General features: G+C 42.1%; 1 protein-coding gene across 4 annotated transcripts in view; it reads left to right on the top strand.

Moving 5' to 3' along the window:
* The first annotated feature begins 322 nt into the window (after positions 1-322).
* Positions 323-24081, top strand: part of GRM5 (glutamate metabotropic receptor 5) — a 643881-nt gene continuing 620122 nt past the window's right edge. For 2 of the 4 annotated variants that reach the window (XM_027531649.1, XM_027531653.1), the window contains exons 1-2: positions 2295-2505; positions 19041-19902. In XM_027531649.1, coding sequence (XP_027387450.1) covers positions 19242-19902 — 661 coding nt within the window. In that variant the 5' untranslated portion in view covers positions 2295-2505; positions 19041-19241. Of the gene's footprint in view, positions 419-2294; positions 2506-3253; positions 3873-19040; positions 19903-24081 lie in introns of those variants that run through there. The other 2 variants (XM_027531651.1, XM_027531650.1) reach the window with 2 other exon arrangements.

Genomic DNA, 24081 nt, shown 5'->3' with positions numbered 1-24081 from the left:
CTGAGTGACGAGCCACCCACGCCTCCCCGCACCGCTCTGCTCCTCCCGCGGCTCCCGGAGGGAAGCCGAGGCGCCGCAGAGGGAGCCCGAGGCGACCCTGGATCGAACCCCAAGCCTACGAGGTTCCAAGACCCCGGTCACCCGGCCTGTGCGCGCCCGCTCGCTTCCCCGGCCCCGCCGCGCGCCGCAGGAGCCGGGCCGGCCGGCGCTGCGTTTCCAGCCGCGTCTGCCCTAGCGCGGCACGTGCTCCCGGCGCGGGCCCGAGAGCGCGAGCGCCCAGGCCGCCGCGCCGCCTGCCGCTGCCGCCGCCCGCACCGCCGCCGCTAGCGCCCCAGCCGCAGCCCAGGCCGCTCGGCGAGCGCGGGTCGCCGGCTAAGAGCGGCCGGCCGGGGGACGCCGGGCTCCGGGCGCGCACCCGGTAAGCGCAGCGCGTTCTCCTTCTTTGGGCTCGGGGGTCGCTGTGGCGGTGGCGGTGGGAGCCAGCTGGGGCCCCTCCCCCAGCACAGGGATGGAGGGCCGCCCGGCACGGGGCGGGAGCCGGGGCGATGCACCCGGGAGGGCGGGCTGTGGGCAGGCGGAGAGCCGGGGGAGCCAGGGACGCTGCGAGGTCCTGCAAGTTTGGAAAAGTCACCCGCCAAGGACGTGTGCTGGGTGAATCAGACAGGAATCTCGAGTCCGGAGCCCAGGCTACCGCGGCGTCTCTCCAATGAAAGCTTTATGAAGATCGCTTTGCTCGTATTTGCATAAGTGAGGAATTTAAGTGGGCTTGTTTCCATAGAAAATGAACTAAAAAAAAATCAGAGGAGAAAAAATAAAGAGGTCTGAGCCAAAGGGAGGGTTTGGACATTTCTCTTTCTGTCTCTTCACGCATACCGATACATGTGCACAGAGGGGCACGTTTGGCAAAGGAGGGGAGTCTCTATTTTTGAAGCCATTAGGTGTTGCTGGGGGAGCTCATAAGAGCGTTTGCTGGCGCTTCACCCTGAAGAAGAGCAAAAGAGCAATCTCGCTGGGTGTAAATGCCAGTGTTCCATTTCTAAAATGACACTTCCATGACTACATTTCCGAGAAGGAGCAGTTTTCTAGAACAGGGGCCATTTTAAGGGGTACACCTGCAACTCTGGACCTTTAAGCTCAAGTTTATGTACTCCCTCTGGGGCTAGGAAAACACCCTTACTCCAGGTTCCCTTATGGGACTTTGCAAAGAATGGGGTCAGAAAGAGGGTGATGGAGAGAGAGGAAAGAGACGAGAGCTAAACATGACCGAATGGGCTGTGTACGGTGCCAGAAGGAGCAGGAGCTGGGGGTCAGGTTTGCCATCACTGCATTTATTTGGTATCACCTTGGGTTAGTAGTCTCTGGGCTGGTGTCTAGGGAAATGTGTGACCTTGAACATGTAGAAATGTAGAGGCTCTTCTGTGTATTGGGTCACTAAGGTCCCATGCAGCAGCAGTGTCTGCCTAGGATCGAATGGGTTTGAGGATCTGCACACAAGGAAGAGCACCCAGAAAATCTGGATCAAGGGAGCTTCAGGTTAAAGTATCAAAGGCATTTGCAAGCTCTTGGCTGTGCTGTTGGTGTAATGCATATAGACAGGTCTGTAGAAATGGCTGGGAAGGACAATCAGACATGTCGCCTATAGCCAAGAGAATCTGGAGTTCTGAATGTGATTTGGAGAGGTTCAGATCCAGAGTCTAAAGTCACATGCTTTTCTAAAGGTAGCAGTTAAAGAAGAAAGTTGGGTGGCAAGCTGTGATGTTCTTTGAATGAGGGTTGGGAAATACTCTAATTGATTCTAGTGCAAGGAAAATGAATGGCATCCTACTTTAAAGGTTGGGCACTCAGGTGATGGCAGGATGGTTTGAGAGTGATGTTTGAGAATACTGTAATCTGGGCAGAAGGGTTAGCAGAGAGAAGGGTTTCTAGGCTTCTAGGAGGCTACTGGCACCTGCCTAGTGTCCTTGACACCTCTGCCACTTGTGTGCAGAGGGCACAGGTGCCTGTTGCCCCTCAACACCAGCTCATCCTTAGAATATAAGGATGTGAATCCCAGGGATTGAGATGAGAAAGAGCACATGGGGAAACTCAAGTCCTAGGGGTGTGCCCCAATCCCCCGACCCTGGGAGCATCTGGCTGTGGAGCTGGTTTACCCATCCAGATTCGATCCGAAGTCTGTTTTCCTAAAGGAACTCACTGTGCCACTTGGTGGCACCAAAAAGTTGCGCTGAGAACTCTCTTCTCTATAAATACAAACTACCACCCCTCCCTCCTCCGCGCTTTCCCCCCCTTCCCCCCTTTCTCAGTAGCAGGGAGAATTGCTGCACACGCCGCCCTCAGCTCTGCTGTTCTGCGCGCACCGAGCGCAGGAGATGAGCTTAAGATCATCTTGGGGCGGGGGGAGCCCGGGACTGGAGAGGCCGACTATGCTCCGCTGATCCGCGCGGCCCAACTTTCTGGGGGGCTGGCTAGACCGCGACTCCCTGCCTGCTGCGCCGCCAACAGGGGGTAAGCTTGCGAAGTGTCTGTGTGCCTAGAGGGTCCCCGGGCCCACCGAGGACGAAGGAGCTGTAAGCTTGCGGGGTGCTCCCAGTTGTGTTTGGGGGAGGGGTCGCGGGTGGAGCGGCGGGGGTGGCCAGAACCTCGAGGTTGAAGCCGGCTCCATTCGCGGGTGGCTTCGGTTAAACCTGTTGGCGAGACAGGGCGAGAGCAATCGGGGAAAGGAGGGAATGGCCGGGGCTGGCGAGGAATTCTGCATGCCTTCGGGGGCGAGGTCCCGCGCCCTAAGGCCAGGGGCGGGCGTTTAGAATTCGGACTGGGCTCCACCGACCCACCCGAGGGCTCAGAATTCAGAGATGCGAAGGCAGAGGGGAAGAGAGGGGAGAACCGCTTCCCGGTGGATCGCTTGGCGGTGGTGACCGCGGCTCCGGCTGCGGGAGCACGGAGGACAGCGGGTGGTGCTGAAAGCACTCTCTCCGCTCCCGGTCCGGCCCTCCGGCTCTTTGCTCTCCCCTGGATGTAGCTTGCCCTTCGGACACAAAGCCCGCTAGTTACCTTCAAGCGGCATTGTCCAGGCTACAGCCACTTGGGAGAGAACCCAGGCAGGCCAACGAGCTAGCCAGGTGACCAGAGCCTCGCCTGCACCGGGACCTCACAGAGGGAAGAGGGCAGTCCACCTGGAGGGCTCAGGTGCTGGTGCTAGGTCTCCCTCCGGAGCAGGTGCTGTGGGGAAGGGAAATTGAGGGGCGGGTAACAAGTGCTTGTGCTCACTCAGGCACCATCTCCGTGCTGCCTAAGCTGAATCGAAAGCTCTCGAGTGAGCAGGCAGATAGACTCTCCCACAGTTTACTCTCCGCCGAGTTACTGACAGAGGCCAGTCGGAAGGCAGTGGCTTCCTGCCACCGTCTTGATTCCCTACGTGTTTCATTGTTCTGAGTCCCGTGAGACTGAGCTAGAGCTCATCTGCTGGCCTTTTGAGGCAGCCAAGAAATCATTGTCGTGGGCTCTATGCAGCCCCCCACCCTACCCCCGTGGGGAGCTCAGCTTAGGCTTTCTGCAGAATCTTCTTGGCTATGCAACGTTCTAGACATTCTTTAGAGTTCCGAGTGTTCGGGCATGCCACCTCTTGTTAGGTGTGCTTTGTGTACCTCCTTCCTCTCATGGAGCACAGGGCATCTCCTTCAATTTCTCTCTTATATCCATTTAAAAATTAGTTGTGACTGTTTTTGTCCTTTATGGACGTCAGTTTCTGTTTAAAAGGATCTTTGGTTGGGACTTGAAAATCCTGCTTGGTGAGCTCGTCAGATTACTTGGTCTCCCAGACTCCAGCCTTCTCCAGCGGAAACCTTTTCAGCACTCCGGACAGATCCTACAAGGTTTGGGGGTTTTTTGGTTTGTTTTTGACGGATGGGAATAGAATGTAGTATTTCCTACATAACTGCTTGACTGCTTCTTTAAGAGAAAAGCTTTCCCTGATCATTAACTCCAAGTATATTATTTAGGTAGTTTCATTGCACTCCCGAGACTGTTGCTATCCCAAGGTAATGTTTTGGCTGTAGGTTACGCTCAAAAAGAAACCGAACTCTTTAATGTTCATTTATTAAAGGGCATATTGAGATTGTTTGGAGGAGAGGGATGGTATTTGAATATTCAAGTACTTGCCCAGTTCTTCACTTTCCTTTCATAGGTAGACAAGCCTTTGCCATCACATCATGGTACACATTTTTTATGGACATAATGACAAATGTCAAGTTGAAAACTGAAAAATTCACTCATAGGTGAATTTTTTAATATGTCCAACCAGTACAAAATATGCAAACTTTGAGAATGTTGAAGCAACTACATAATATTTTCAGTTTTTACTCTGTTGACATTGTTATATTACCTATTCAATGATTCATCTCATTAAACATGTTTACTTTCATGACTAACGGATTTTACTAATTCTAATTTTTTTACATTTCTTCAAAACATGTTGAAGGTTTTATGAGTTGTATTATATTGTTTCTTATGGTATTTTCAGAGCATTTTATAGAGAAAAACGAAATTAAATGCCAATGAAAGTAGAAAAATGTGAGATACAGTTAATTGTGGAAAATGTTGCACTTGTTTGTGTACCATTTTTTCCTCAGGATTTCTGTCCTCATGAGATGAAGAGACACACTTATTCCTCCTTATACTTTTTGCTGTGTTATTTTAGTAGGTAGTTTAAACTAACTTCATAAACAGTGAAGATTGTTTTTTGATATATGGTGATATATGCTGAAAGTGTTTGGAGTTTGGATAAATTGAAGAGGTATTAATACAAAGCAGAAACCTTCTTACAATTGAGACATACAAGTCACTTTTAATATTCACAGAATTGTTAACACTAGTCCCAAAGTATCATTTAGTTATTTTCATTGAGTAGAGTTTGGGGAATATAAGAATATAGGAGCATCAGAAGACATATTTTAAACATATGACATGCTTGTATAACATGAGAAAATTTAAATTTTGATTTTACATTTTAACTATTTGAAACTAAGAAAACATTTTCTTGATATTTCTTTCTCTCAGTTGGTTAAAATGTAGTTCTATAACAGTTCTAAGAAACATCATGTCATAAGCTTACTTTCATTTCCTTTAAATTCTCAAACAGAAGGAAAAATATTTAGATTTTACCAGTTCTAATCTCATTTGAATTGTGTTTGCCTTTAGTTGGAAGGGAAACTAAGCAAAGGTCTTGATGCAGGCTTATCTCTGCTCTTATAACTATCATTTATTGAGCATAGGCACCATGCCAAGTATTAAATATGTTAATTAATACATATAACAATCATACAAGGCAGTGATTTTTCTGTCGTTAAAACTGAGGGCTTTTTCCTTTCATTGTCATGTAGCAGAGAAGTGGAAAAATAAAATTATATGTGTATATAATTTTATACACATAACTGCATACATAACTCTCTCTCCACACACACACTTATACACATGAATCTGATTTGTTTGGAACTCAGACTTATCCTTTTCCCATTATATTGTTTTTGTTGTTTAGTTGCTAAGTTGTGTCCGACTCTGAGGCCCCTTGGACTGTAGCCCACCAGGCTCCTCTGTCCATGGAGGAGTGGACTGCCATTTCCTTCTCCAGGGATCTTCCTGACCCAGAGATCGAACCTGGGTTTCCTGCATTGGCAGGTGGATTCTTTACTGCTGAGCTATTAGGTAACTTTAATCTGTGATGTGGCTAAGCACCATGGAATGATTTCATTGTGGTTTCCAGTGACTTATGATACAATTGGGAGTACAGACCCTTGCACAAGATTGCTTAAGTTTGAATCCCAGGTTTGTGGCTTATTAGCTATGTGACCTTGGGCAAATTACTTAGCATTGCTCTGCCTCTCTTCCTCATTTTTGAAATGAGGAACAGGTTGTAACACTATTAACCTCATTGAGTGATTATGGTGAATTAATTACACAAATAGGCTTCTCTGGTGACTCAGTTGGAGAAGCCAATGGCACCCCACTCCAGTACTCTTGCTTGGAAAATCCCATGGATGGAGGAGCCTGGTGGGCTGCAGTCCATGGGGTTGCTAAGAGTCAGACATGACTGAGGGACTTCACTTTTCACTTTCATGCATTGGAAAATGAAATGGCAACCCACTCCAGTGTTCTTGCCTGGAGAATCCCAGGGATGGGGGAGCCTGGTGGGCTGCCGTCTATGAGGTCACACAGAGTCGGACACGACTGAAGCAACTTAGCAGCAGGTGACTCAGTGGTAAATAATTCACCTGCCAGTGCAGGATACATGGGATCGATCCCTGGATCAGGAAGATCCCCTGGAGAAGGAAATGGCAACCCACTCCTGTATTCTTACCTGGAGAATCCCGTGGAGAGAGGAGCCTAGTGGGCTACAGTCCATGGGGTCTTAAGAATTGGACACAGCTGAGTGATTAAACCACCACCACCAATATCATCTTTGACAGTTTACTCTGTATTTCTCAAATTGATATTCAAAACAAGAAACGCAGCCAGAAACAAGTTACAGTGTAAAGGAGAAAGGCAAGTCTATTCCAAACTACTCTCCTTAGAATTATTAGAACATTTCAGAAAAAGGCTTTGTGGGAGTGACACATCCAGATGGCTCTTACTTGTCTTTTTTTTTTGATGATTATGTAGACCTTGACAGGATGAGTTTCAAGTAAATCAGCAGTTTTCAATTGGCGATGGCTTTGACCTGCAAGGAACATTTGACAGAGTCTAGAGACATTTTTATTCATCACAAGGATGAGGAGGTGTGTGCTATTGGCATCTGCAGATCAGGATGCTCTAAGCATCCTGCAATGCATAGGATGGCAGCCTGCCAAAACCTCCAAAATTACCTAGTCCAAAATGGCAACAGGTGTAAGGTCAAGAAAGCCTAATCTAAATGATTCTATGAAACAGTTAGCTATATTTATTAGGCTTGTTTGTGTGGCTTCTAAATGTAGCTGACTCACATTACATAAGAATTTGGTGGAAAGTTGAATTTCCAAAATGTTTTGTAGCCAGTGCATAAGGTTTAACTAACCATCCCATTTGGTCAGATGGGAAGCAGTAGCATCTGATTATGTTGAGTGTGGGTTTCGGAGCCAGAGAGAATTGAATTTATGTCCTGACTCTGCCATTCATTATATGTGTGAGACCTCTGGCAAGAGTCTTCACCTGTAAACCTCAATTTCAAGAGAGATTTAATGTAGGTAGTAATCATACCTACCCCATAAGGTCATCGTGAGACTTACATTAAATTATGCTTATATATTATTTAGCACAAAGTAGGCACTCAATAAATATTAGCTATTAATAAGTAACTAGAGATTGAGTTAGAAATGCAAAAGCACGTTTTCAAGCACCTGATGTTGGGTAATACAATATGCACAATAATGCTCTACAGTCTTTTGAGGTGTGCCGTAAATAACAAGAAAGCAGCAAAGGCTGCAAAATAGGAAGAAGTTTAGAATCCCTGCTTGACAATTCAATTGAGACTAGTTAACAGTTGATCACATCATTTTTATTGCTTTGCTTTAAAGGCTGTTTTAGGTCTTCATGGACTACTAAACCAGTTGTGTAATGATTTAAGATGATTTAGTGAGCTTTATTCTACTGCCAGCACCTTTTAATTAATGCATAAAATTACAGACTTCACTTTTGCACAATGTTATTTTATGGCCCCTTTTTGCTTTAAGGGGATTTCAGTTTAAATATGGCATATTTTTCGTCCTGGGCTAGATGGAGGGGGTGCTGGACTTTCCTATTTACAAGGTCACAGATGTGTGCTTGAGATAGCTATGACAATGGAGCTTTCCCCAGACTACGATGCTCTCGGTATCATTATACCCCAGAGTGTCTCTTATCTATGGGATGCACTTGTTTTCAGGAAAATGTATCCGAGGCATCCGTGCACATGCAGTATTGATACCCCTATCTGTGAGGAGGCTGCTGCTCAGGCAGAAGGAATCATTTTAGTGCTGATATCTTGAGCTGTGTGATTTGCTTGTGTGGGGATTAAGTTATATAAGAGACATCTGTGCCAGAAAGATGGTCAGCATTTGAGAAAATTGTTGAGAATAAGACAATGCGACTGTGAATCTGATTACTATGTAAGTTGCCATTTATGCTAAATTCTGTCCACCAATAGTTTCTTCTCCATCTTCACTTAGGATACAATATGAGACCGTATGGTTCCCTGAGGCACAGTACTTTTATGCATATTAAATATATGTCTATTTTCTATAATGGGGTAGTGATTGATTTTATTATGGTATGAACCTAGAATATTGAATAAAGTAGTCTAGTGCTTCTGAGGAGAAGGCAATGGCACCCCACTCCAGTACTGTTGCCTGGAAAATCCCATGGATGGTGGAGCCTGGTAGGCTGCAGTCCATGAGGTTGCTAAGAGTCGGACACGACTGAGCAACTTCACTTTCACTTTTCACTTTCATGGATTAGAGAAGGAAATGGCAACCCACTCCAGTGTTCTTGCCTGGAGAATCCCAGGGATCAGGGAGCCTGGTGGAGGGCCGTCTATGGGGTCACACAGAGTCGGACACAACTGAAGGGACTTAGCAGCAGCAGCAGCAGTGCTTCTGAAAATAGGACCCTGAACCAAAATATCATGTAAGTTATAGTATTTATGTAAACTCTTATCATTTACTACTTTTGATTGAATTATAGAGTACTGCATATATTTAGATCACAGGTCTATAATATTTTGAAAGCTTTTAAAATTACTGTGATAATTAACTTCTTCCCATTATAACAAGAAAAAATATATAGAATATATATTCACATATATATGAATTAAAAAAATATATAGCTAACCCTGCCACATCAGAGTTATAACTTAAAGCAATAATTTGTTCTCTTGGGGATTCTGTTCTGATATATGAAATGGCAATAATCAGACCTTCTGAGTGGTAATTTTGTTTAGTTTAAAATGGGATTAAAAGGGAAAAGGCTCTGTATGCTGAAAATAAAATAACATGATTTTACTATCCTTTTTTTTCCTATAAGACCCTTTTCTATAAGAAAATAAAATAATATGATTTTACTATCCTTTTTTTTCCTATAAGACCTTTTCCTATAAGACCCTTTCCTATAAGACCCTTAAATAAATGAGTGGACCTCCTGATGCAATAGCTAGGGAGAAAGGGCCTCACTCATGAACTTATATAGAAGCAAGAGAGAGCAGGTTCTTATGGAAAGAACACTGTGTGATACAAAGAATTAATAAGCTTAAGGAGAAAGGACTGAGAGTGAAGTTAATGCCACCTTTTACAGTCTAAGTTCATAGACTGTAAAACGTGAAAAGATTTATGCCGGCAACATCATGCATTTGTCCTACAGAAATACATTGAAAAGTAATTAAAGTGCAACACTGTTTATGATAGTAGTAAAATCTATGAGGAATCTAAATATTCAAAAATAGGGAATAATTAAATTTCTGTACATTCATATAATTGAATATGATGCAGCTGTTTGAAAGAAATAGGAGTTCCAAGTGTGAATCTCGACTCTGCTATTCACTTGCTTTAGAATCTTAGCCAAACCATCCTATCTCTCTGAGTCCTAGATATGTCAAGTGAAAATATGCATAAAATGATCTATCTTGCAGTTTTTTTAATGATAGTTAAATGACATTTCATGTGAAATGCTAGCCTAGAACATAGTAAGCTGTGGTGAATTATAATCTTATCATTATCCCCATCTTCAAAATGAGCTAATCTCAAAAGATATTTATAATACATTATATAGAGAAGAATAAAATATATTGCATTGTGGATTTCATACTAATATTCCATTTAAATAAAGTCTCTGTGTTAGAGATTATATGCTTAGAGAATTATAGAAAAGCAGAATCAAGTTTCAGGATGTGATTAAATACTAGTTTTGAGATGATATTTTGCTGGGTTCTAGTCCCAGTCAATGGACATGAGTTTGAGTAAGCTCCGGAAGTTGGTGATGGACAGGGAGGTCCGGTGCGCTGCAGTGCATGGGGTCGCAAAGAGTCAGACACAACTGAGCGGCTGAACTGAGTCCTAGTTCTGCTAAAAAGCATTATTCTTCATGAGTCTCAATTAAACTATATCATATAGAACTCTCCCTAGTTCTGTGTTGCTGTTTTTCTTCATATATCGAGAAGCCACGTGGAACACCAGAGGTTTCTCCCTCCTACTTCGGTTAGTCTGTACTTCTCTTTTTGGTGGTCTCTGTTGCCTGGACCCATTGGACAGGAGGATTTTCATGATCTGTTTTTTAATTTTCCATAGTGGGATGGGGGCACGTGTTTAAATCTCAGTCAAGTAGCTGACCAAAGCGCCTGGTGGAGGCAGTTCCCTTTATTCCTTTGTTCAGCAGAATTTATTGAACATGCATTTTGTGTAAGGATTATATCAGGTGTTGTGTATGGCACAAATTTACTCTTTTAAGGGTTTGAAGTCTGTCTGAAGACAAAACTTGTGTATAAATAGTGATAGTGTTGTGGTTTAGTCACTCAGTTGTGTTCAACTCTTTGTGACCCCCTGGACTGTAGCCCACCAGGCTCCTCTGTCCATGGGATTCTCCAGGCAAGAATGCAGGACTAGGTAGCCATTCGATTCTCTAGGGGATCTTCCCAACCAGGGATCGAACCTGGGTCTCCTACATTGCAGGCAGATTCTTTCCCATCTGAGCCACTAGTTCAGTTCAGTTCAGTCACTCAGTCATGTCTGACTCTTTGCGACCCCATGAATCGCAGCACGCCAGGCCTCCCTGTTCATCACCAACTCCCAGAGTTTACTCAAACTCATGTGCATCGAGTTGGTGATGCCATCCAACCATCTCATCCTCTGTTGTCCCCTTCTCCTCCTGCCCCCAATCCCTCCCAGCATCAGCGTCTTTTCCAATGAGTCAGCTCTTTGCATCAGGTGGCCAAAGTATTAGAGTTTCAGCTTCAGCGTCAGTCCTTCAAATGAACACCTAGGACTGATCTCCTTTAGGATGGACTGGTTGGATCTCCATTCAGTACAGGGGACTCTCAAGAGTCTTTTCCAAGACCACAGTTCAGAAGCATCAATTCTTCGGCGCTCAGCTTTCTTCATAGTCCAACTCTCACATCCATACATGACCACTAGAAAAACCATAGCCTTGACTAGATGGACTCTTTGTTGGCAGAGTAATGTCTCTGCTTTTGAATATGCTATCTAGGTTGGTCATAACTTTCCTCCCAAGGAGTAAGTGTCTTTTAATTTCACGGCTGCAGTCACCATCTGCACTGATTTTGGAGCCCCCCAAAATAAAATCTGACACTGTTTCCACTGTTTCCCCATCTATTTCCCATGAAGTGATGGGACCAGATGCCATGATCTTCGTTTTCTGAATGTTGTGCTTTAAGCCAACTTTTTCACTCTCCTCTTTCACTTTCATCAAGAGCTTTTTAGTTCTTCTTCACTTTCTTCCATAAGGGTAGTGTCATCTGCATATCTGAGGTTATTGATATTTCTCCCAGAAATCTTGATTCCAGTTTTTGCTTCTTCCAGCCCAGCGTTTCTCATGATGTACTCTGCATATAAGTTAAATAAGCAGGGTGACAATGTACAGCCTTGATGGACTCCTTTCCCTATTTGGAACCAGTCTGTTGTTCCATGTCCAGTTCTAACTGTTGCTTCCTGACCTGCATATAGGTTTCTCAAGAGGCAGGTCAGGTGGTCTGGTATTCCCATCTCTTTCAGAATTCTCCACAGTTTATTGTGATTCAAGCCCATAAATAGCTATACTCTTAGCTGCTTAATAAATCATATGAAAAAATATGGATGAAAATGCCTCTTAAACGGAGAGAATAGAGTATATCCTGCAAGGTGAGGGACCTGGGGAGATTTTATAAAGAGACTATTTAAAAATATTACTTCATTCTATCCACATTAATCTTTGAGGTAGTTACTGTTCTCATTCCAGTTAGGCTCAGAAAGACTAAGTGATCAAGAGCGCACAACCAGCCCATGGCAGTGCCAGGATTTAAACCCAGGTTTTCTTGACTCCAAGCCAATGCTCTTAAAAAACTCTGCCTTAAAAGCCATGAAACAAGAGCATATCAGGGCTAAGTTCCAGTGTGAACAGAACCACTGGGGCAAAGGGATATACACCCAGAAGAGAAAAAATTTAACTTGACTAGCAGACACCTTGGGCTTTCCTCATAGCTCAGTTGGTAAAGAATCTACCTGCAGTGCAGGATACCCTGGTTCAATTCCTGGATTGGGAAGATCCCCTGGAGAAGGGAAAGGCTACCCACTCCAATATTCTGGCCTGGAAAATTCCATGGACTGTGTAGTCCAGGGGATCACAAAGAGTCGGACACAACTGAGTGACTTTCACTTTCAGCAGACACCCAAGTAGGGGGCAGTTTTAGGAGAGATCAGGGCACAAGGAAGACTGGGATAGCAATTTGGAAAGCAGATCGCTCAGTCCAACACATAAAAAATACTACAAATAACGAGTAGTCTTGATAGCAGAAATTCAGAAAATTACAAAACAAAGGTAAAAAGCAAAGAAGAAATTAAAAATTATGCATATTCCCACCACCCAGTGGGCATCTCATCATATCAGTTCAAACTGCAGGGAGATCAAACCAGTCAATCCTAAAGGAAATCAACCCTGAGTATTGATTGGAAGGACTGATGCTGAAGCTACAATACTTTGACCACCTGATGTGAGGAGCTGACTCTTTGGAAAAGACCCTGATGATGGGAAAGATTGGAGGTAGGAGAAGAAGGGATCAATGTAGAATAAGATGGTTGCATTGTATCACTGACTCAGTGGACATGAGTTGGGCAAACTCTGGGAGATAGTAAAGGTCAGGGAAGCCTGGCATGCTGCAGTTCATGGGATCACAAACAGTTGGACACAACTTAGCGACCAAACAGCAATGTTTCCAGACCATGTGTGCGTACATCCACACTCATAATATTTCTTGTGAAAACACAGCCATATCCGTTTTTTAATTTTTCTCAATATGTGTGTAGTTCACTTTTCATCTCCCCTCCTCACCCTCCACACATACACTTTACAAGATAAGCTTTCTATTCAAAAATTTTTTTCAGTCTCTTTTACTGGTTTCTCCTTGTCTCTGCATCTTTTGGAGTTTAAACATTGGAATTCCTTGGGGGCTTAGTCTCAGAAGTAGTTTCGTTTCTCTAATTCCTAGGTCATTTCATCCAGTTTCGTGGTGTCCAAAAAAAAAAGTCATACCAATGCCCCTTCCATTTATATCTCCTATGAAGACCTCTCTGTAGAATTTCAATATCAGATGCTTATTAAATATCTCTTTTTGAATTTCTACCAAGTATTAAGGTGGTGCTGGTGGTAAAGAACCTGCCTGCCGGTTCAGGTAGATGAAAAGATGTGGGCTTGATCCCTAGGTGGATAAGATCCTTTGGAGGAGGAATTGGCAACTCACTCCAGTATTCTTGCCTGGAGATTCTCATGGACAGAGGAACCTGGCTGGCTAAAGTCCATGGGGTCACAAAGAGTCACATGCATTAAAAATTGATGTATTAAAAAACCAAAAAAAAATAAAAAATAAAAAACTGAGTTTTGGTTATCTCCCCCCAAGTCTGTTCTACAGTTTTCTGTCAACATGACACTATCTTTTGTTTGACCAACCTGAAACCTTAGTGTCCTCACTGATTCTTCTCTTTCCTTCGTAGCCCCAGTCAGATCTGAAAGCAAACACTTCCACTCTATGGTCGAGATAGATTCAGAATCCTATCAGTTCTCAACCACCTATACTACCATCTCCCTAAGCCAAGCCGCTGTCATCTTTCCCACCTGAATTGCTGCAGCAGTTTCCCCAGTACTTTTCTTTGGTTCTGCCTCTGTGCCCATATTCTTGTTGAAGAGTTGGTCATCTGTGTCCCTCCTCTGTTAAAAACTCCTTGAACAGTTGGTCCTTGTCTGTCCCTCCCTCTGCTGAAAATTCTTCCAGAAAGTCACTCTCACAGTTTTAAAGCCGAAGTTTTTTAAAGTCCAAAAAGGCTTTGGTCATCTCTCTAGCTCTCAGACATGCCTTCTTCCTCTCTCCCCAGTTTTACTTCAGTTCAGTCACCCCGGCCTTCTTGCTGTCTCTCAGCACACTAAGTATAAACCTGCCTTAGGGACTTAGCCTTTTTTTCTTTTTTTTAACCTGAAATTTTTGTTCCCTCGATATTTGCATGACTCATTTTCTTTCACAAATTTTGCAATTTAAACTTCTTTGGCTACGTTAGAAATTTTTGTTTTTCCTATGTCTTGACCCTTTCTGCCTTCCTTCCCTGCATTACTGTTTCTCTGTAATCTTCATTACTGTGTATCATACACTATTTTACCTCCTTACCTTGTTTGACAAACCACCTTGGGTTACAGGATCCAGTGAGGGTGTGAATTTGTGTCTTCTTTGTCTACGATTGAATCCTCCGCAACTAGAAGAGTGCTTATTACAGAACAGTTACTTAATAGAGACTTACTAGACAAATGAGTGATGCTGTCAGAGTTAGGATATATTCTACTGATCTATTTGGAATTTATGCTCTATTAATTTCTTGTAGTTTGGAAGCACATAGGATGACTTGTTGCCTAATAATATACTGAGTCATAGCACAGTTCTGTCAAATTTCTAAGTCATAATTTATTTCAAAGTATATTGCATGGGCCAAAAAGTTTGTTTGGATTTTTCCGTAAGATGTAACAGAAGAACCTGAACAAACTTTTTTCCAACCCAATACTTTCCAGGTATCTGAGGTTCATAGCTAGTGTCAGTAACATACAGTCCCTGTGTGCAGTCAAGGCAGATGATGAAGCAATCATTGATTTATCATCTGGCAGGTCACAGTCTAGTGGCCGATGCCAGGGCAATAAAAATACATTTGAGCTAGATAGCCATACACTTCTGTACCTTCTTCTGTGTGCTGATTCATCACTCTCTAGTTTTTAAGCAAACTCCTGTTAGATTCTATGTCCCTTGGAAGTTCAAACTATGTTGGGTGGCCCCTCTCATTTTTCATGGACTTTGGAAATGACCTCTTTTGAAAGAAAGGTAAGTAATGTGACCAGGGATGATACAGAGAGTATGTTATAGAGTTACTAGGTGTAGACATGAATTCTAGCTCCACAACTCTTTAAGTGATTGGCTTGTTTTTAAGTTCCAAAACCCATTATGTCATTAGGAAAATAGAGATAATAAAATAATACCTACGTCTCTGGGTTGTTATAAGGATTTTTGATATACACACAACACATACAAAGGCATACCCACATACAGACCTAGATATACAGTGGACATAGTATATAATCTGTGGGAATGAGAAAAAGAGATCCTTGCATGTGTCTGTTCTTATAAAGTGCTCAGGAAACTCTCTTGTCTTTCTGACATCATATGTTCTTACTTTTCCTGCTTCCTTCCTGAGCTGCCTGCTTTACCACAACCTTGCCTCTTTGGGGACTTCCTTTTCAGCCGCACTTTTTCTTTATTTATACTTGGTCTTCCCTGGTGGCTCAGACACTAAAGCATCTGCTTACAATGAGGGAGACCCGGGTTCGATCCCTGGGTTGGGAAGATCCCGTGGAGAAGAAAATGGCAGCCTACTCCAGTACTCTTACCTGGAAAACCCCATGGACGGAGGAGCCTGGTAGGGTACAGTCCATGGTGTCGCAAAAAGTTGGATATGACTGAGCGACTTCACTTTCACTTTCATACTTGCTCTTCAGGTAATATTACTCATTCCAAAAGATTTATATATTGGTGACCCTCAATTTATATCTATAACCCAAAATGCTTCTCTCGGTCCAGCCTTACAAATCTACTTTCTTCTTCGACAGCTATACCTGGATGCTTCCAAAGCGTCTCAAATTTAACATGTTCAGAAGAAAAATCATTGTTTTCCTTTGCTTTCATCTGTTTCTGTTCCAGTCGATCCTATCTCTATTAAATAGTATCCCAAATATGCCAGTTTTATAGACTCAAAACCCAGGAGTAGACCCTAATTCCCCTCTACCTTACCCAGATCCAATCCATCAGCAAGTCCAGTTGATTCTACTGGCAAAAGATATCTGATTGTGTCCACTTCTCTCCGTATCCTTGTCACCAGTCACAGCCAAGTCATTATCATCTCTCACCTAGAGTATCATGTCTCCTTATCAAGTCCACTGTCCAGAACAACGACAGTCTTTTCTAAGGCTTTATGTGCCTGTCATTTGTTTACACCTCCTCAATGGCTTTCGGTTGCACTTACGCTCCAAATTCCTTTGATGAGCTTACCAGACCCTACATGGTCTGGCCCTTTCTTATCTTTCCAATCTCATCTTGTACCACAGTTGCACTCACCCTTTATGTTCTAACCACACTTTTCCCATGACTGACTTAGTTTCTTTCTTCATTTTATTGTTTGCATTCATCAGGTTCCAGCTAAAGTCAGGTTTTCAGTGTATTCATCTGTAATCTCCATGAGTGTGGTAAGCATGTACACCCTGTTCTCTCTTGAATATTTGATTCCCAGGAGAGAGTCATAGCATGGGACATAAATATATGTTCAATAAGTTAATGAATAAATGCCTGGTGTATGATGAGTGCTCAATGAAAGATAATAAGGGTAATCATCAGTGTACTTCACTGCACTTGTTACATTAGTCTCTCCCACTCCATAGTTAATAGATATTCATTGAATGAGTTAAATAATTTAGCCTATCATGAGAAGATTATATATATATGTATATATATATATATACACACATATACACACACATATATATATTCTCAGTACATGGGGCTTGCTGGAAACAACTAATAAATACATGAAACTGGTATTTAAAATTCATTAGTTTGATGTGCTGCTTCTAGCCTCACATCACTTTGATGTTCTTACATAATAAAAATGAGCCCTGTTTGCTTACTAGATTTTCTCACTAACACTCTGGATTAAATGAGAGATTGTGATTGCTTTTACTTCAGATTTTTTCTGTCTGCAGTAGAATTCACATGATCATGAGAATAAGCATTGGTCTCCAAGTCTTTGCTAAGCAAAGTGAAGGGAAAGCTTGAGAATATTCAGATAATTTCCCAGTGACAAAATGTCTTTGCTTCCTTCCCCCCTTGCTTACAGTGCCAATTTCCATACAGAAGCTGATTTTTCCTTTAAATATTGCTGAAAATCTAGTTGTTCTGGAACATCTAGCTATTTTGATGACAGGTTTGTGTGTGTGTGTGTATGTGTGTTTGGCAATATATAGAGGAAGCCTTTTTCTGTTGCCATAGGAGCCAGTGGAAGGAAATGATGAAAATGAAGGTGAGAGTGATTAGAAATGTGATTCAGGTTATATTCATTTTGTGTCTGGACTAGAATTTTTGCAGATCTGATGAGTTTTGAAAACCATTAGTATTCTTGAAGAAGCATCATAATTACATAAATTCCTGAAGCAACATCACCTGTCTTTGAAAGAGACAGATTAGGGAATTAGTCACTTTAAAACAATTTGACATCCTTGGCTGGAGGAGTGGATATCTTAAAAAATAAGTCTTTTGAACAACCCTTTAAATAAACCAAATCACCAATCTGTCCATTGTTTTTCTTTCTTTCTTTCTTTTTTTTTTTTTTTACAAATCATGCTAGAATTTGCTGTAGGCAACCTGGGGCAATTTTTTTTCTTATTCCCAGGAGTTTAAACTGAATTAGATGACTGTATTCATAGCTGTCTTAAGTTTCTACTTGGAAGTGTAGTTCTACATACTCATCTTTCCAGCCCTTTGAGTCTTCATGATGTGGAAATTTTTCCTGAATCAGGAGTAAAGGACTGATTACTGTCAATTTTATTACAGGACTTTGTAATTACTTTGAAGACTCTGGAGAATTAAGTGGGTTGCCAGAGAATTTTCTGTCCTCACCACCTAGCCACCAAATGCCCTTGGAAATTTAATAACAGAAAAAAATCATCTCTTTATATAGCCCCTTTCAATATACAAAACATTTGCATAGCTGATATCTTATATTAATTCCCATAAGGGCAGCCTAGCACATGTTATCCCCATTTTTCAGATGACAAAATTCTGGTGCTGAGAGGTTAAAACAATTTAGTAACAGTTCTTAGTAGCATAACTGGAATTTGAATATTATTTTCTGCAAAAGTCGGTACACATTTCACTATGCCTATGTACTTGGGGTTGCTTTACTTTATAAATCTTCCATACCTCTTCCTTCTATCCTATAGTTCATTTAATGTGCAAATATCAATCTGGCCTCATTTGTTATTTTCTGTATTATATGGAAACTAAACAATACTTGTTGGGAAGATCATTCAACTTGCTTTATATTGCATTTGAAAGGGAGGATGTAAGCTTTTTTTGAAGTAACTTTTTTTTTAATTGCATACTCAATACATGTCCAATGCTGGAAATTTGGAAGGAAACAAAGAACGTTTTAGAAAAAGAAGCAAAAAAACCCATTATTTTTATTGGATATCACTAGTGTTTAACATTTTGGGATTTTTTTTTTTTTTAAGATTTTTGTTCATGACATGCTTCTTATTTTAGGATACTTTCCCTCACCTCTGTGTGATAATATAGGTTGACCTCCCACACATAATTTTTGGTTTTGTGTACTCCATATAGGGCTTCTCTGGTGGCTCAGATGGTAAAGAACTTGCTTGTAATGCAGGTGACCCAGGTTTGATCCCTGTGTTGGGCAGATCCCCTGGAGAAGGAAATGGCAACCCACTCCAGTATTCTTGCTTGGAGAATTCCATGGACACAGGAGCCTGGCGGGCTACAGTCCATGGAGTCTCAAACACAACTGATCAACTTATTCCATACGAACAAATAAAGAAATTAATCTAAGCAAAGTAGGGTCAAGATGCTTAGCAAGCTGCTTTTATTGAATCACAAAATCACAAAGGAGACAAGAAAAAGATTTTGGGATTCTTTTTTTCAAGTTACATCATAAGCACTCTCTTTCTCTGCTACCATAAACAGAAGTTCCCAAACTGGTTATACTTCTGTTGTTAAATCCCCTTTCTGTTTACTTTTCCAGGTGTTGAAGATGATGATCACATGGATGCATTTAACCACATGGTCCCTGGAGACATGATGGTCCTTTAGCAAGCGCATCTAAAGTACTGGCTGACTTTTTGGGTTGCCACTCACCATCGGACATCGTTGGATTCCATCTGTCAGAACCCTCCTAAATTTTCCCCACCATGCTGTCTTTATTAGCTTGAACTCCTTCCCTAAAATGGTCCTTCTGTTGATCCTGTCAGTCCTGCTTTTGAAAGAAAATGTCCTTGGGAGCGCACAGTCCAGCGAGCGGAGGGTGGTGGCGCACATGCCGGGCGACATCATCATCGGGGCTCTGTTTTCGGTCCACCACCAGCCCACGGTGGACAAGGTTCACGAGCGCAAGTGCGGGGCGGTGCGGGAGCAGTACGGCATCCAGCGGGTGGAGGCCATGCTGCACACGCTGGAGAGGATCAACTCGGACCCCACGCTCCTGCCCAACATCACGCTGGGCTGCGAGATCCGGGACTCCTGCTGGCACTCGGCCGTGGCCCTGGAGCAGAGCATCGAGTTCATAAGGGACTCGCTCATTTCTTCGGAGGAAGAGGAAGGCCTGGTGCGCTGCGTGGATGGCTCTTCATCGTCCTTCCGCTCCAAGAAGCCCATTGTGGGGGTCATCGGGCCGGGCTCCAGTTCGGTGGCCATTCAGGTCCAGAACCTGCTCCAGCTTTTCAACATACCTCAAATCGCCTACTCGGCCACAAGCATGGATCTGAGCGACAAAACTCTGTTCAAGTACTTCATGAGGGTCGTGCCTTCCGATGCCCAGCAGGCACGCGCCATGGTGGACATCGTGAAGAGGTACAATTGGACCTACGTGTCGGCCGTGCACACAGAAGGTGAGTCTTTACCACTCTGAGTATGTCTCGTGCCCTCTAGCCTCCCAGTTAGCACTTCAAGGTTTGAGGGCTAAAATTGTCCTCATCATTTGAGATTCTTTGAGTGTCTCAGTTATACCAGTTATATAAGAAGGGACAGGATAGAGGATGTCTAGAGCAATACAGATTTAAGCTAAGGTGACTGGATACCTGGCCATCATTTGGCAAAATGTATGCTTTATGTTTGTTTGTTTTGGCTTACTATTATATTATTTGTACGTCTTCTATAATGATGCTAGGGACTTTTAAGTTCCAGATCTTCACTGAACTCCTGACATTTTCAACAGTTGCTCTGAGTGCCCTCTGAGAGGCTCTGTGTTAAAGGGAGTTACCCTTAAGTACACATCAGGCCTCAAGGCAGCCAGATCTGGCCCAGGTATGTTGTAAGAGGAAATGACCAAACAGTTTACTCTAACGACTATCTTTCAGTAGTGTGTCTGGTTAAATCTGAAATGGAGATGTGTTAGTTCTATCCTTGTATGAGACATTCTCTGGAAGTGTAAGTTTTAATAATTTAATGTTAGTTGGTTTTGAAATTTATTGCTGCTTTATGCTGAAAGCATTGTGAGGGAGGAAAATATGACTGAGGTCTTATACCAGATAATATTAGCCTTATTTATTGTTGATAGTGCTTTTCAAGTTCTTTTGTATAATTTGTTAATTCTCAACCAAGACTGTTTGAACAATAGGTTTGATTGGACCTACAGAGGTTAAGACGCAAATCGTGAGGTTTGCTCATCATGCAACACTCTTTCTAAGAAAGCATGCTGCCTGTGCTTAAACACTGTGGTATACCAAAGAAGATGAACAATACTTTGTTAGGATTAGCTGAGATTTTAAAATTCTGCAATAACACTGTCTGTACGTTCCAAATAATCTAGTCTTGTAAACTGTGAGATTAAGTTATTAGGAAATTAATGAAATGGCCAGAATAAGACTACTTCATAGGTTGGGAGCCAATCACCAGTTAGATTTAGCAAACCTTTCATTCAATGTCAAGTAGCGTAATATGGATTGCACTGTGTGGCCACTCAATAATATTCAGAGTTGCACAAACATAAAATAATAAGCCTCTACTCTGGATTAAGACTTCTATGCCTTTGGAAATTTTCATACATAATTTTATGGATTATTTACAGAGATGTTGATGTATAGAAGTTTTGTGCAATGGATAGGTGATTGGACTAGGAGACCTTTGAAATTTTTTTCCATAATGCTGGGATTTTTCTTACAAAAACACTAATTTATTTGATTCTCACAACAAGCAGTGATACAGACAATCCACATATTTTGTTTCTATTTTAAAATACAAATGTTTCAAGAATTTAAATAATTCATCCAGTAAATACATGATAGCAACTTGAGAGGCAGAAGTGGGGCTTATAGCTACAAATTTCTAACTCAGTACCCTGTTAGAATTTAGTAGACTCCAATAGAAATACACCCAGAGGATATATTTATGCTGCTGCTGCTAAGTTGCTTCAGTCGTGTCCGACTCTGTGCGACCCCATAGACGGCAGCCCACCAGGCTCCCCCGTCCCTGGGATTCTCCAGGCAAGAACACTGGAGTGGGTTGCCATTTCCTTCTCCAATGCATGAAAGTGAAAAGTGAAAGTGAAGTCGCACAGTCGTGTCTGACTCTTTGTGACCCCATGGACTGCAGCCTACCAGGCTCCTCCATCCATGGGATTTTCCAGGCAAGAGTACTGGAGTGGGGTGCCATTGCAGCACATATTTATTAAGTTCTAATATGCAAATAATATACTAATATTCTGTGAAGGATGGCAGTATGTTTCATGCATTATCACCCTCAGTGGGTATGCAATCTGGCAAAGGAGGTGGAGCATGCATTAATACTTGCATAACTATAAATCAAGATGACCAGAGTTACAAATGTTTCTAAAGTAGATTGAAGTAGAAAAAATATAACATCCTGCTCCATGATGATGGAGGCCAGGGTGGAAATCTTAGAGAAGAAAATGAATTTGATAGTGAAATTTTAACTGGATGAATACTGACAATTGGTGAAAATTAAAAAAGCATGGGTTTTCAATAAATAAAAGATGAGACAGTATCTTCTGTCTAGCTTCAGAAGAGTTGGTCGGTCTGTAAGAGATACTAATCCAAGATTGTATTCAAACAGAAACTAGTCATCGTTGATTCTTACTAATTTAAACTTTTTTTTTTTAACCTAAGTGTACACCAGTAGTGAATGATATAATACATTATATGTCCACATAATACACTATTACATGGCTATTAAAATAAATGAGGCACTTTATAGATAATGAGATCATAATGATCTCCACAATCATTTTAAATGAAAAAAGCACAGCATAGTTGTATGTAAATGGTGTGTTATTTGTATAAAATTGAGTTTGTAAAAGCCATTTGATTGAACTTTCATAGAATTGTTCTCAAGAGAAGAGCAAAACTGATAACAGTTTTTCCTTCTGAGGAGGGATTCTAAGGAGTTAAGGAATAGGGTGGAAGGGAAGACTTTCTTTTCTTATGTAATATCTATATGCAAACATTTGAAGTTGTGTGTTACAAGCATAGGCTACCTATTGCGACTTAATAATTAACAGAAAATATTCTCTTTGTGGGCAAAAAAAGGAATAAAATCTTGATTGCCAAATTTAGGCAAATTTAATTATTTTTTTAAAAAATAGGCCAATAGAAATTTTGTTGACAAATTTGGACAAAATATTTGGAAGATACCACTGGGATACAAACATTAAAAATCGGAAGAAATGCTCTTTGGTTTGTTGTTTTATGTGGTTAATCAAGAGGTATTTATATTGCTTGGCTCCTCAGCAAATAAGTGGCTAGTGAAGTTACATGGTGTTCTGTCTTAAAATGTATTAGCATAGGGGCAGTGTGGTAGGAAGTTTTATAAAGTAAACCTTACCTCCAGAGTCAGAAAAGTGCTTGAGTATAACAAAATACAACTCTGTTGGGTACCCTGGAAGTCCTCAAAGGGATGCCTGCCTTTCTGTTGCCTGGCCCTTCAGGAAGCCCCTGGAGGATTTTCATGAAATGACAACACCACGTCTTACTTGAGCCTTTTTCTTGGCTGGTTTAGGGCAGTTCTCTCTAGCAGTAGGTCACCCTATCTCAGTATCTCAAACTTAACCCCATGTCCGAATAATTATCTCTTTCACTCAGTAGATACTCCTCCTCCTTGAAGAGAATGGAAATTTCCAAATGCTTTTATACACAAGACATTGAGGTCTGTAAGCAGATGTCTTATTTTCAAAAACATCTTTTGTACCCCCCATGTTGCCTGTTCACTTTATGCTTAAATGTGGCAGTACTTTGTCACTCAGTCCTCTTGGTGGCTGTCTCAAGATCTTCCTTGGAGAATGCATGTGCTATCACTGAATTTCAGAGGAGAGCACAAGGAGACTTGGATTTCAGCTCCAAGGTTAATCTCCTACACTTGCATTTCTTTGATTTATGGTTTTTGTAGGTTGTGCTAAGTTGCTTCAGTCATGTCCGACTCTGCGACCCCATGGACCGTAACCCATCAGGCTCCCCTGTCCGTGGGATTCTCCAGGCAAGCCTACTGGAGTGGGTTGCCATTTCCTTCTCCATTTGTAGATTACAGGACTGTGAATTTACTGTGGCTTGTTATATTATGCAGAAATACTGACTAGGCCTTGAAGGCAAAGATATTAAATGCATGAAAAAAAAAAAAGAAAAAATATTTTTAAAGACAGACCACTCTAGCACTTCAGCTGTATGGAGGAAAGGAATGTGCAATGACTAAGAAGAAAAAAATTGTATTCCTTGTAAAGGAGTCAGTCCAATAGCCACTGTCTTTGCTCTAAGAAACTTTAAAGGGCCCTTTGCTGCCATACATTTGGAAACCTTGGTACATGTGTCCATTGACAGAGTGAGTGGGGCTTGCCTGTGGAGAAGTGTGGCAGGTCAATTGCTTTGGCTCTGATGACTTCCACTAATGACTTCTTCGCTGTACAACTTGATAGTTCCCTTCCACTCTCACTTGCTTTGGTCAATAGAACTTGGTGGAAATGAGTCCTTTCTTCGTAGTCTGTCTGTCTTAGAACCCTGTCTTCAGCATGTAAAGGACGAGAGCTGCTCAGTTGTCCAGATGAGGCCACCTTAGATATTTGA

The sequence above is a fragment of the Bos indicus x Bos taurus genome, chromosome 29 (assembly GCF_003369695.1).
Source record: "Bos indicus x Bos taurus breed Angus x Brahman F1 hybrid chromosome 29, Bos_hybrid_MaternalHap_v2.0, whole genome shotgun sequence".
Taxonomy (NCBI): domain Eukaryota; kingdom Metazoa; phylum Chordata; class Mammalia; order Artiodactyla; family Bovidae; genus Bos; species Bos indicus x Bos taurus.
This window is presented reverse-complemented; position numbering and strand designations above follow the sequence as displayed.